We start from the raw sequence: 15,049 nt of genomic DNA, 5'->3' as shown, positions 1-15,049 counted from the left end.
TATTGGTCAATAATGTGCATCTTCTTTTTAAGTAATTATATTTTCCATAATAAAATAACATACGTGCAAAGCAAATATTAAAAATCAACGATCAAATACAACTTTATGATAAGCTTGCATTGCTAGAAGTTAACATTTGACAATGTTTCTGTATTATTCATGCCTTTGTATTAATATTTCAACAGTTTAGTATTTTCATTTTAAAATAAAACAAGTACATATTTTGTAAAATTCAAACAATAAAAGTGTATAGAAGTGAAATTCCTCAGCCACAATTTCAGTACCATTTCCAGCTGCTAAAGATGTTGTGTTTCATTCATATATATCAAATGCATTTATAAATACATGTACCCACATCCACAAACACACACACATTAATAGATTTTTGCCAAATAATATCCATAACAAGATACCATGAACTTCTCATACCTGTATGTATAAAGAATTCACAGGCACATTTTAAAAATTAGACTCATAATATTCAATAGTGTGAGTATTCCCTATAATTTTCCTATAGATATTGTGTTCTGTCCATCTACACTCATTTTGTTAAATTGTTTATGCAGTATATTGAAACTGATTACCTCTTTTCTACATATAAAAAGAGATTTCAATAAAGTAAGTTTGAATTATAGCCCTGAGTTCCATGAAGTAGTATTCTATTTTATATATCTATGTTTTTGTTGTTGAATATTTAGTGCACAGCATTTTAATATTAGAATCAGAATATCACTTATGCATTTTTTTAGATGGGGTCTTGCTTTGTTGCCCAGGCTGGTCTTGAACTCCTGGGCTCACGTAATCCTCCTGCATCAGCTTCTCAAATTGCTAGGATTACAGGTGTGATCTGTCCTTATGCATCTTTTTAACTTATTCTTTTTAACTTAATCCTCTTCTGAATTAATTCACATTTATTTAAATACCTGATGACAACAAAGGGTCTCATTATTTTATTTTACTAACTTTAAAAGAAATAGAGCAAAACAATACCAAATAAATAATACAACTTAAAAAAAATGAAAAAACGTGATATTTTGGAGAATACATAACAATTAACTGTCAAATAGAAAAAAATAACAAGCACAAACCTCAGACACTTGCTGGCAATAATTCTAAGAACACACACACATACAAAAGACAACCTTACAATATTCTGTACAGTGTAAAGAGACTGAATATAGCATCAAATTCTTCCTTGATAAGACTAAAAGAAACTGTATAGTACAACAGAGTTTCAAAGTTTGAAGGTAAACAAAAATATGATAATTTTTAGACAACAAAGGATCCCTTATATGGAAAACCATCATTTTTGCATTTTGATATCAAGATCTCTAAATGCATTTTTCTCATATGTATTTTTTCTCTATATTTTGATAAAGCATTATTCCACTTCCCCACCCCTCCAATGAAAGTACAAGGACATGATAGAACATTTCATCTAGGATAGCAAATCTAAATATATTATACTTTTAACTGTAAGATAATTTAAAAACCAGAATTAACATAATGTATATAATCCCTTATAATATTAGGAACTTCAAGTCTAAAATTTCCAAAAAACCACAAATTTTAGAGGTTTAAGGTAAAGGGTAGGTACAAGCACAAAAATGGTCACTCCTTAATTCCATGGGCAAGGAGAAATAGGTTTTATTTAAGCTGGGCATAGAAATAGACAAATAAGGAAAAAGAAACAAATGTTTAAATTCCCAGGTAACTAGGGTCCCCTCAGTTAATACAAAGTCATATTATAGAATTTACTTTGCATTAGGGCAAGTCATGGCAAAATAAAACATTAAAAATGATCTACAGAAAATTAAAAAGTATGTTGAATTTTATCAAAAGCCTTTCTGCATCTTTTGAGATAATTGTGACTTTTTTGTCTTTAGTTCTGTTTACATGATGAATCACATTTATTGATTTTCACATGTTGGACCAACCTTGCATCCTGGAGATGAAGACTATTCTATTGTGGTGGATAAGCTTCTTTGATGTGCTGCTGAATTCAGTTGGCCAGTATTTTGTTGAGGATTTTTGCATCGATGTTCATCTAAGACATGGGCCTGAAGTTTTCATTTTTTGTTGTCTCTGCCATATTTTGGTATCAGGATGATGCTGTCCTCATAGAATTAGTTAGGGAGGAGTTCCTTTCCAATTTTTTGGATAGTTTCAGTAGGAATAGCACTAGTTCATCTTTGTACCTCAGGTAGAATTCACCTGTGAATCTATCTGGTCCTGGGCTTTTTTTGGTTAGTAAGCTATTTATTACTGCCTCAATTTCAGAACTTGTTATTGGTCTGTTCAGTGATTCAATTTCTTCTTGGTTCAATCTTGGGACAGTGTATGTGTCTAGGAATTTATCTATTTCTTATAGATTTTCTAGTTTATGTGCATAGAGGTGTTTATAATATTCTCTGATGGTTGTTTGTATTTCTGTGCAGTCAGTAGTAACTCCCCTTTTATCATTTCTGATTGTGTGTATTTGAATCTTCTCTTTTTTCTTCTTGGTTAGTATAGCTAGTGGTCTGTCTTATCATTTTTTTCAAAAAATAAACTTTGGATTGTTTAATCTTTTGAATGTTTTTGTGTGTGTCTCAATTTCCTTCAGAAAAGACTTCTGATAAAATTCAACATCCCTTCATGTTAAAAACTCTCAATAAACTAGCTATTGAAGGAACATACCTCAAAACAATAAGAGCCATGTATGACAAAACCACAGCTAACATCATCATCAATGGGCAAAAGCTGGAAGCATTTCCCTTGAAAACTGCCATGAGCTAAAGTGCCCTCTCTCACCACTCCTATTTAACATAGTATTTAAAGTTCTGGGCAGGGCAATCAGGCAAGGCAAAGAAATAATAGAAAGAGAGGAAGCTAAATTATTCCTCTTTGTGGATGACATGAGCCTATATCTACAATTAACCCCATTGTCTCAGCAGCCTCAAAGCTTCTTAAACTGATAAGCAACTTTAGCAAAATCTCAGGATTCAAAATCAATGTACAGAAATTGCTAGCATTCTGATACACCAACAACAGTCAAGCGGAGAGCCAAATCACTAATGAAGTCCCATTCACAATCGTCAGAAAAAGAATAAAACACCTAGGAATATAGCTAACTAGGCAGGTGAAAGGTCTCTACAAGAAGAACTACAAAACATTGCTCAAAGAAATCACAGATGATACAAATAAATAGAAAAACATTCCATGCTCATGGATAGGAAGAATCAATATTGTGAAAACGGCCTCACTGCCCAAAGCTATTTATAGATTCAATGCTATTCCCGTTAAATTAACATTGACTTGCTTCACAGAACTAGAGAAAACTATTTTAAAATTCATTGGGAAGCAAAAAAGAGTCGAAATGGCCAGGGCAATCCTAAGCAAAAAGAGGCATCAAACTACCTGACTCAATCTATACTACAGGACTACAATAATCAAAACTGCATGGTACTGGTACAAGGACAGACACATAGACCTACGGAACAGAATAGAGAACCCAGACATAAGATCACACACCAACAACTATCTAATCTTCAACAAACTTGACAGAAACAAACAATAGGGAACGAATACTCTATTCAATAAATGGTGTTGAGGTAACTGGCTAGCCACATGCAGAAAATTGAAACTGAACCGCTTCCTTCCACCATATACAAAAATCAATACAAGATGGACTAAAGACTTAAAAGTAAAACCCAAAACTATAAAAACCTTGGAATACAACCTAGGCAATATCATTCAGGACATAGGCACTGGCAAATATTTCATGATGCAGATGCCAAAAGCAATAGAAACAAAAGCAAAAATTGACAAATGGGATATTATCAAAGAGCTTCTGTACAGCAAAAGAAGCTATCGACAGATTAAACAGACAAACTACAAAATGGGAGAAAATATTTGCAAACTATGTATCTGAAAAAGGTCTAATATCCAGCATTGCTAGGAACTTAAACAAATTTATGAGAAGAAAAAAAAATAAAAACAACCCCATTAAAAAGTGGGCAAATGACATGAACAGAAACTTTTCAAAAAAATACATACATGCAGGCAGCAATTATATGAAAAAAAAAAAGCCTAACATCACTGATCATTAGAGAAATAAAAATCAAGACCACAATGAGATATCATCTCATACCAGTCAGAATGGCTATTACTAAGAAGTCAAAAAATAACAGATGCTAGCAAGGTTGTAGAGAAAAAAGAATGCTTACACACTGTTAGTGGGAAGGTTAATTAATTCAGCCATTGTGGAAGACAGTGTGGTAATTCCTCAAAGACCCAAAGACAGAAATCCCATTCAACCCAGCAATCCTATTTCTGGGAATATACCCAAAGGAATATAAGTCATTCTGTTATAAAGACACATGCAGGCATATGTGCACTGCAGCACTAGTCACAATAGCAAAGACATGGAATAAACCTAAATGCCCATCAAGGATAGACTAAATAAACAAATTGTGGTACCTATATACCATGGAATACTATGAACCCATAAAAAAGTATGAGATCATGTCCTTTGCCAGGACATTGATGGAGCTGGAGGCCATTATCCTTGACAAACACACACAGGAACAGAAAACCAAATACCACACGTTCTCACTTATAAGTGGGAGCTAAATGATGACAACACATGGACACATAGAGGGGAACAACACACAGTGGGGCCCACATGCACGAAGAGATTGGGAGGAGGAATGGGTCAGGAAAAATAACTAATGGATACCAGGCTTAATACCTCGGTGATGAAATAAACTGTATTCCAAATTCCCATAACAGGTGTTCATCTATGTAACAAATAAGCTGTATCACAAATTCCTATGACATGTGTTCACCATATGTACCCTTGATCTTAAAATGAAAGCTAAAAATTAATTCATAGTTAATTTAAAAAAAGAAAAGAAATGTTTAAATGTGAAATATAAGAAATATGGAGCATATAATGTCAGGAACAACAAGCATCTTAATTAATAAAAGGCAAAGATTATCACAATGTATTAAAAAGTGAAAACAGGAAATAGAACAATATATATATCAGCAAATATGAGCAAAAATATATCACAATGAACATATCAAAAATAAGAATAAGAAAAATAAGATGATCGGAAATACATATATTTTTAGAAAAAAATTAAAAGATGTATAAAATAACTGATTTTCATATAAAACACAAATAAACCACACTTACATTAGAATAAATTTTAACTTACGTGGGTCAGTTGGTGGGGAAAAAGTTAAAAATATAATCAATTATTCTAGGTCTTGTAAGAACAGCAGGTCCAAATTCATTATTAGTTTTGAGCAAAAATTTTGGAAGCAAATATATTTACATCACTTAACCTTGTCAACATCATAGAAATAAAATATAAAAAGTGTCTAAATGACTCTATAATCTGAATTTTTGATGTCATGTTATACCCAGAAATTAATGTTTATAATGTACCAATTAGTTAAATAAAAAGAGCTTGAGATAACTTATTTTTATTAAATTTTCGTTAGATTTCATAATTGTTTAAGAAAGATAAATTGCAAAATGTTAGGACACATATTTACTATTACATTTAGCTAAAAGTTCTACGTACAATTTTTCAAATTTCAGTGAGAGAATTATTTTGTGAATATTCTCATACCAAATTTTGTGTTTACTTTTTCACATACATCTCCTGACCAAGAAATATTAATGATAAGCTCTATAAAATTCTGAATGAGAAAACTGTTTACACAAGTAAGCAATTATGAAATGAAATTACTGTACATTTAGAATTTGTGGCAATTAAAATTATTTTAAGCTTCAACAACATTCTCTTTTATTTGTTGATAAATTTGATGTTAAAATTTCCAGTGATTATGTGATTGTCTTAAAAATCAATTTTTAATGTCGTTTTCCAAGTAATGCTATAGCTTTAATTTCTAGAATACACATGCACTTTAAGAAAAATTACATTGTAGTTAATTTAAGTGTTATTAAAGTGGCATAAATTACACACAGATAGAATATTCTGACCAATTCAGTCCCCCATTTCACATTGTTTTACATCCTATGTTCTCTGAGTATCCAGAAAATACATTTCCCTGTCACCTTCTTGTCCCTCCTGTTCACATACATTATACAACTAATTTCTGAGAAAAATGCACAGGTAGTTGTGTACTTCTTTGGATATCCTCAGCTTATTGGGAAAGATCAGAAATTTCAAGATTTTTCTAATCATCATTGCTGCCTACTGGGGCAATAAGGTCCCATTATCACATTCTGCTCTGCTTTGTCACTCCTTGAAGATCCTTGGATGGGTTTCTCATTGAAACAATATTTACTCTATATCCAACCTCATTACCTGCAGGCCATCAGACTCAATATCTTGTGGTACACTTGTATTCAATTAGCAGTATAAATGTGGTCCAGTTATTAGATGAAAAACTGTGATTTATAAGCATTGCATTATTTTTTATATCAAGATCATAAAACATCTCATATTAGCACAAAAAATTCTACACACAGTATATTTAAGAAAACAAATTCATATATATTATAATATTAACACAACACATCTCACTTGTGTATTAAAAAATAATAAATCAAAACTAAGGAGCGTTTATCCTAGAAATTAAAAGATAATTCAGCTTTAGGAAATTCACTAATATGATTCATTCAAGTAAATTATTAATGGAAAAAACACATTATATAATTAAATAATAAAAAATAATTCAATAAAATTGAAGTCTTTCTTCCTAAATTTTTCAGCAAGTTAAATAAATATTGGAAGGTTTCATTAACCTAGAATGAATATGATGTACATTATTAAACTTTAGAATAATTCAACATGCAATTACTAAGCTGAAAAAACATAAAAAGCAAGTGAGACTTGTTAGTTCTTTAAGGAATGATAATTTCAAACCAATGATTGCCCCTTTTCAAAGAAGCCCTTGCCAATTTGGCACATTTAGAAGTATAACTCCAGCTTGACAGTAATAAGGGCAATTTTTAGGATACAAATAAACAATAGAATCATTATCATTTTCTTGAAATGCAGGCGTTGGAAAGTGGAGTTGTGAAGGGCTAGATAATACAGCCATTATCTCCCTAAAGGCATTTTCCATATTCTTAAGCTAAAAGCTAATTCAAAAATTTCTGTAAAGCACTGCTGTAATTCTTAGAGTTTCTGGATGCTGAGGAGATAAAGATGCTGCAGTTTTTTAGGTGAAAGATTTAGATACTTACACCATTGAAATATGGTGTAACAGATTTATAAAACTGTCTTAGATTTATAAAGCGATGAACTTGTATTTACCTAGCTCAATCCATAAATGGATTTAAACTAATCAGATCCACACTATTTCTGCCAAGAGAAAACTATAAAGCCTCTCTTGTAAAACTTACCATCGTTGTTAAACATTCCATTGCAAATTACGTAAGGAGGTTTGTAAGGAAATAGAAAGGTATCAAGAAGAAAATCAGGCAATTGAAACGACTGTGAGAGGTACAGAAAATTACTCTAATGTAGTCAACAAAGAACGCTTCTGTGACTCCCGATGTGTTGAGGTATTTTCTCACACACCAAGCAATTCACCAAAAGGTTCTCCAGTGGACACTAGCTGGGTGTCAATACAATGAAAGAGAGTACTTAAATTAACAATACCAGGCAAAAAGTGGAGTTATCACTGCAAATTATATAGACTTTACAAGGATATAAAAAGAATATGCCAAATAATTATAACTTAGACATGAGATAAATTGATTAATACATTCTAAAAATAGAGAAGATGAAATTTCCCCACACAATTGAAATCTATTAAAACTAAAGAAATTTAAAAATGGAAAAATAATATGATTAAGTCGGGAACACAATACAAGACTGTAAAAGCAAATTAGAAACAGCAGAATAATAATAGAACTAGAAAATAGCTTCAAAACTCCCAGATTGAAGAAGAAACAATGAAAGCTTGAGAGATTCAGAATAAAATCTAACATGTATTTTACTCTTTCTATTTCCTGCATTCTTTTCTATGTTTCTGTGTTTACTTCTGTTAAAATTTTTTTAAATGTATTTGGAATACAGTACAAAACCATAAATTTGATGTAAATTTAATCCCCAAAGGATTAATAGAGAATATAGAAAAAGCAAAATTAAGTAATGACTTAAAAATTTCCAAAACTTAAGAAAAATAATTCTTAGTAGAATCCAGTAGCTCTGTAAGTTCCGAGTATGATGAAAACTACATTTTAGCAAATCATATGCAAACACTTGAACACTAATGTCAAAAAGAAAACATTAAAAGCAGGTGTTCCTCAAGAAGCAAAGGTAAAATGCATCTGAATTCTCAGAAGAGATCATGTAAGTCAATATAAAACAGATTATATATTTTAAACTACTGAAAGAAAATTCTGACCTAAAGATAAAACATTCAAAAAAACACTTATCAGAAAAAATGTTAATTTTAGCCACCATACTTTTTTCACACTGAAGAAAATTTTTAACAGAAATAAACACAGAAACATAGAAAAGAATACAACAAAAAGAGTAAAATATATGATTAAGCAAGAATAAATAAATGTTGACTATAGAAAACAACAATTATTGTGTTTTGATGTTTAAAAGATATAGAAGACAAAATGAATGATGTGAAAAAATTCACTACCTTTTAAAACAACCAATTGTTCAAGAAAGAAATCACAGGGAAAATTAGAAAATATTTTGAGAAATGCAAATAAAAACACAACATACAAAAGCTTATGTTATACAGCAAAATTTTAGTCAAAACAATTAGGCAAGAAAAAGAATAAAAGGCAATCAAATTGGAAAGACAGAATAACATAAAATATATTTGCAGATAATATATTCTTGTATGTAGAAAACCCTAAAGATCCCACATAAACATCTTAGGCTAATAAATTTAAAAAGTTGCAGGATACAAAATCAACACGCATACAAAAAATAGCTGCATTTTAATACACTAGCTAGCAATGCATAACCCAAAAAGGAAATTGAGAAAACAATACTATTTGCAATATTATTAGAAAGAACAGAATACTACTCAAGAACAAACTTAAAACCAAGGAGAGACAAGACATATACACTCAAAATTACAAACTATTGCTGAAGTTAAAGAAGACATAAATTTAATAACATCTCATGTTCATGACTTGAAAGACTTAATATTGTCAAGATGATAATACTACCCAAGCCAATCTACAGATTCATAACAATCTTATCAAAATTCCAATGATGCTTTTTACACAAATTGAAAAATGCATCACAAAGGTCATATGAAATCCCAATGCACTTCAGGTAGCCTTAAAAGTTTTTTAAAAGGAAGAACAAAGTTGAATAACTTATACTTCCTGAGGACAAAACTTCCTGCAAAGCCACAATAATGAAAACAATGTGGTTTGGCATGAAGATAGACATATAGACAAATGGAGAATAGAGAACCCAGAAATTAACCCTAACATTTACGGTCAAATTATTTCTGTCAAGGCTTCCATGACCATTCAATTGTTTCACCAAATGCTGGGAAAAGTGTATATCCATGTGTAAAAATATAGTTAGACTCTGATCTCGACCATATATCAACATTAACTCAAAATAGATAAAAGATCTAACTGAAAGAAGAGTTAAAAAGTTAAAGCTCTTAGAGATAAACATAAGGGAAAAGCTTTGTGACATTAGATTTGATGATTTCTTTAGTATTAAACAAAAAACCAGGCAACAAAAGAAAAAATAACTAAACATCATCAAAATTAAAAACTTTTGTACACAAAAGCATACTATCAAGACAGAGAAAAGACAATACATAGAATGGAAAAATAGCAAATCACATATATGATAAGGAATTAATATCCAAAATATATACATAATTCTAAAACTCAATAATTCTAAATAAGTAATTATTTAGAACTAAATAAATAATTCTAAAGCACAATTTTAAAATTGGCAAAGGACTTGAATAGAAAATTCTCTAAAGGTATATGGATTGCCAATAAGGGAAATAAAGCTCAATTTTGTTAATCACTAGGGAAATGGAAATCAAAACTACAGTGATATTCCATTTTGCAACTCTTAAGATGGTTACTATTAAAAAATAAAAATAAATATTGGGCAAGATGTAGAGAAATTGGAACCCCTGTGCTTGCACTGTTGGTGAGACTGTGGCAAAAAATATGGTGACTCTGCAAAAAGATTGAAAATAGAATTACCATATGCTCCAGGAATTCTTCTGGCCATATACCTGAAATAATTGAAATGAAAACAGGGACCTCAACAGATATTTGTGTACCAATGTTCATAGCAATATTATTTACAACAGCTAGAAGGCAGAGGCAAATTCAACATCCATTGACAAATCAATGGATGAACAAAATGTGGCATACGCATACAATGATATATTTCTCAGCTTAAAAAAGAATGAAATTTTGCTACATGATACAACATGGATGAACCTTGAAAATATCATGCTAAGTGAAATAAGCTAGACACAAAAGCGCAAATATTGTATAATACCAATTATATGAGGTATTTGGAGTAGTCAATTCATAGAAACCTCAAGTAGAATAGTGGTTACCAGGGGCTAGGGGAAGGGAATAATGGAGGATTTATTTTTAAAAAAACAGGCAAAAGATTAAGATGCTTCATTATCGAAGATATGCATATTCCAAATAAGTGTAATAAAAGATGCTCAACATCATATGTCATTAGAGAGCTGTAAATTAAAACAACATTGAATTACTACTAAATAATTAGAATGCTTAAAATCTCAATGGCTGAAAACACCAAATGTTGGTGAAGACGTCAAGCAACAAGAACTCTCATTCATTGTTGATGAGAATGCGAAATGATACATCTACTTTGAAAGACAATTTAGTAACTTCCTACAAAACTAAACAAACATGCTGCTATTATATGACTCAGTAATTGCATATAATACCCAACTGAAATAAAAACTATGTCCACACCAAAACCTGTAAATGAGTGTTTATAGCAATTGTTATTCACAATTGCCCAAAATGGAAAAAAAAAAAAAAAAAAAACCCACATTGTCCTTTAATAGATGAATGATCAAACACACTGTGGTACATCTGTAGAGTGGAATATTATTCAATGATAAAAGCAAATAAGCCATAAAGCCATGAAAAGACATGGAGGGATCTTAAATAAATATTACTAAGAGACAGTAAAAAGTTCATGGGTTTCTAGGAGTTTATGGAAAGGGATGAAGGGCTAAATATGTGGATCACAGGGCATTCTTCCACAGTGAAACTATTCTGTATGATACTGTAATAATGGAAACATATTTTTAAGACCCACATATTTTTTAAGATGCATATTTTATAAGACCCATATATTTTTAGGACCCATAGAAAGTACAAAGAGTTAAACCCAATGAACCCAATGTAAACTATAGACTGTAGTTAATAATAATGTATAAATAGTAGCACAGGAATTACAGGGTATCGCTCTAAGGCAAGATGCAAAATAATAGGGGAAGCAGGGAGGGAGAAGGACCGGATATATTGTAGTTCACTATACTTGGTGCTTGTTTTTATGTAAACCAAACATTGCTCTGGAAAATGTCTGCTAAGTTTTTAAAGCTACTATAGAAAATATACAATGAAGAAGCACCACCAAAATAGCATAACCTTGATACAAAATCAGAAACATTAAGTACAAGATATAAAACTATCAAATCCATAAGATAGAAACATTTATATCAAATAAAATACTCAAAAGTTGAACTAAAAGCAGGTCATGGTTGGTTTTATTCTGGGAATTAAAGTTGGCTTACTATTTTAAAAATCAATAAATACATTTGTACATTAAAGATTAAAGGGAAAAATCATATATAAAGTCAATAGATGCAGAAAAAGTCTTTGATAAAATTTAATATTTATTCATAATAGAAAACAAACTAGAAACAAAAGAATGATTTTAATAGAAAATTATAATAAAAATATTCTGCAAATATTACACTAAAGTGTGGAGCCTTGAAATTTTTTCTTTCACAGCAAGAATATCCACCACTTATATTGAATCATGCATAAAAGCCTGAATTTAATATTCTGTTATTTTCTTAACTTCTTGATATTGATGCTTAGACTACTAGTTTTCAGAGTAATAAATTATAACTGTCCATGGCAACTAATGAAAAGTATATCACTAATAAAAAGAGAATGACACTATCATAACTGGCAACATTTCATGAATAATAGAATTTCAGAACACCTACATGCTAATTCAATTGAACTGGAATGATAAATGATAAAGCTGTCTATTGAGAACTGTCATTAGAGAATCTATGCAAATTTGCCTAGATTCAGTAAGATTTCTAATGACTTATAATTATTTTTAAGTAGTTTTTCTTTTTAAACATTTTAACTACAACATATAACATATGTAGAAATATAAATTAATGTAAATACAGAAGTTTTGCCTTATGTATTTCCTTTATGAATGTAATATTTCATAGTAAAAGGTTTTATCAAAAAAATCTAAAAAGTAGAAGTAAAATGACTGAATGTAAATAAAAATATATGAAGAAAACAATTGTGTACCCAATGAAACATGGTAGTAAAAATCGATAATGTATAACTTTGTGTTGAGATATTATAAAAAATAATAAGGCTGAAAACCTATAATACAAAAGAGGAAGTAAAAAACTCAAGCCAAAAATTATAATTACAGAAAGAAAAAAACAAAACATTAAAATGTGGCTATTTTCTTTGTTAACAACTGATAGCAAATTACTGACAATGTACTAGCATTTAATACCTTCTGAATCCAACTAATTTAGAAATTATAGAATTAAATATTAATACATTCTGGTGAATTTGAGGTTACTCTTATAATGTTAACTACGTCACGCACTGATTTTCTTTTAGGAAAATAATTTTTTAAAACCCTCAACTTGTAAATTTTAATAAATGGAAATGCAATATAAAATTAACAAATTTAGATTACCAGATTAAAACAGACAAACAACTCAGAAGAAATAAAGAAAGCTTTTTGCGTGAAGTTGCATTTGCTATTGGAAGTCTCTCCATGAGAAAAAAATATTCCCTGATATGTCAACGTGTTTTTAAATATACTCTGTAAAATATTGTACGCTCATATGCCTTAATTATTAAATGTATGTGGGAGAAAAAGTATGTTCACAATATAAGTAAAAATGCATTTATTTGTGTTGAAGAAGAGTAAATGTTTTTATTTAAAGATATTACTAATTATTAAGTTGTGACTGCTTACAGTTCAATACGTATCTTGTACAATTCACTTAATGTTATACAGTGTTGAAACTAGGTCAAGTAATTTTCTTTATATTAGTCTACTAGACCTGGACAAGTTTAAATAGCTTAGACTCTCAATCCTCATAAACAGATGTTTATTTGAATTACCCACAACAATAACATGCAATTCAGATACAAAAGTGACTTACCCCTTTCCCTTTGCATTTTGTGGTGGTATTACAGTTATATCCCGTTAAATGAACTTTTCTGCAGGTTTTATTTACACAGTACTAAAATGAAACAAACAAAATTTTTACAATTCACAAATATCATATAAAACAAGAAAAAACATAAATGGTTTCATATATATGCATAAGAGATGGTTAAGTTGAAAGACTTTTATTAATATTGATATGACTAATATTAATAATTAAGATAATATTAATTATATTAATATTAGTCATTAATACAAAAATCTAAACAAAGTAATTGCAAGCAAAAAAACTGAGGGTGCTTACCTTGACGTGGTTTATGTAAAGGTTACATATAGTTTTGGTTTTTGATACTTACAGCTGGGATTGCATTGAGACACTCATCATATGAGTTTTCTAAATTATGTTAATGTTTTGTTATGAATAATTGATTAAATGTTAATGACTTATCTTCTCAAAAAATGGAACAGAAAATCATTTTGTTTAGATTTTAAGTATAATTCATAAGTTATGAATCTTTGTTATAATATTCCTCAAAATAATATGGCAAGAAAAATATGTATTTCTTATAAAACTTTTTTTATTGTAAAATGGGTAACACAGTGGTGAATAATCCTCTAGATATGTGGTGTTTTGCCTCATTTATGTTTTTCTTTTTTTTTTCTGACTTTCTAAGCTTCTTTTTTATTTCAAAATGTCACCATAAAATCTGTTTAAGTCATTCACAATATAACAATACCAAACATGAATAAAAATTAGCTTTTTAATTATTTCCTCAAACCTGCATGAAACCAATTTATAGATTATAAGTTGAATATGTCAACCCGGTTTTGTCTCGCATATTCAGCAAATATCAGGTGTTCTGGCCAGAGCAATTCAGTAAAAAATAAAAAGCTATCCAAGACTATTTTTAGCTTCCATGTATGAGTAAGAATACATGATATTTATTTATCTGTGCTTGGCTTAATTCAGTTAATACGATGGTCCCTAGGTTCATCCATGTTCTGCAAATAACATGAATTTATTTGTTTATCACTAAATAATGATTCTGTTGTGTGTATGTGCCACATTTGCTTTATCTATTCACCCATTAATGAGCAATTAGGTTGATTCCATAGTTTGGTTATTGTGAATAGTGTGGCGATAAACATGGGAGTGTGACTATCTCTTCAACATTAAATACACATGGCAGAAAAAAAGTGGAACAATAGATACTGGGACTGCTTGAAAGGGGAGGATAGGGAAAGGGGCCTGGTTTGGGAGGCTACTTATTGGGTACTATGCTCACTACCTTGGTGATGGAATCATTCGTACACCAAGCCTCAGTGACAGGTAATTTACCCATGTAACAAACCTGCACATATACCTCCTGAACCTAAAATATGATACAATAGAATAACATTGTCTAATTTAGACCAGTGTATGTATAAGGAAGGGAGATTATAAGAAATTAATAATCAAGCGATGAACTCTTAAGTTAACTAACATTTCTCACTGGATCATAAGTTTGATTTAAAGTTATACATTGCTGATCAGAATAAGAAGATGACAAATTATGCATTGTAAATAATTTTAGGAAACAGAATAAAGTACCATTCATGGCCATTTAAGTATGCATCAAAATTTA

The 15,049-nt window shown here is 30.1% G+C and overlaps 1 protein-coding gene across 8 annotated transcripts in view; it reads right to left on the bottom strand.

Moving 5' to 3' along the window:
- Positions 1-15,049, bottom strand: part of ADAM18 (ADAM metallopeptidase domain 18) — a 148,603-nt gene that overhangs the window by 17,309 nt on the left and 116,245 nt on the right. For all 8 annotated transcript variants that reach the window (XM_021942253.2, XM_021942254.2, XM_021942247.2 and 5 more), the window contains one exon: positions 13,420-13,500. In XM_021942253.2, the coding sequence (XP_021797945.1) occupies positions 13,420-13,500 (81 nt within the window). The remainder of the gene's footprint in view (positions 1-13,419; positions 13,501-15,049) is intronic.

The sequence above is a fragment of the Papio anubis genome, chromosome 8 (genome assembly GCF_008728515.1).
Source record: "Papio anubis isolate 15944 chromosome 8, Panubis1.0, whole genome shotgun sequence".
Classification (NCBI taxonomy): Eukaryota; Metazoa; Chordata; class Mammalia; order Primates; family Cercopithecidae; genus Papio; species Papio anubis.
The sequence above is the reverse complement of the archived record's forward strand: the minus strand, read 5'-3'. Positions and strand labels throughout refer to the sequence as shown.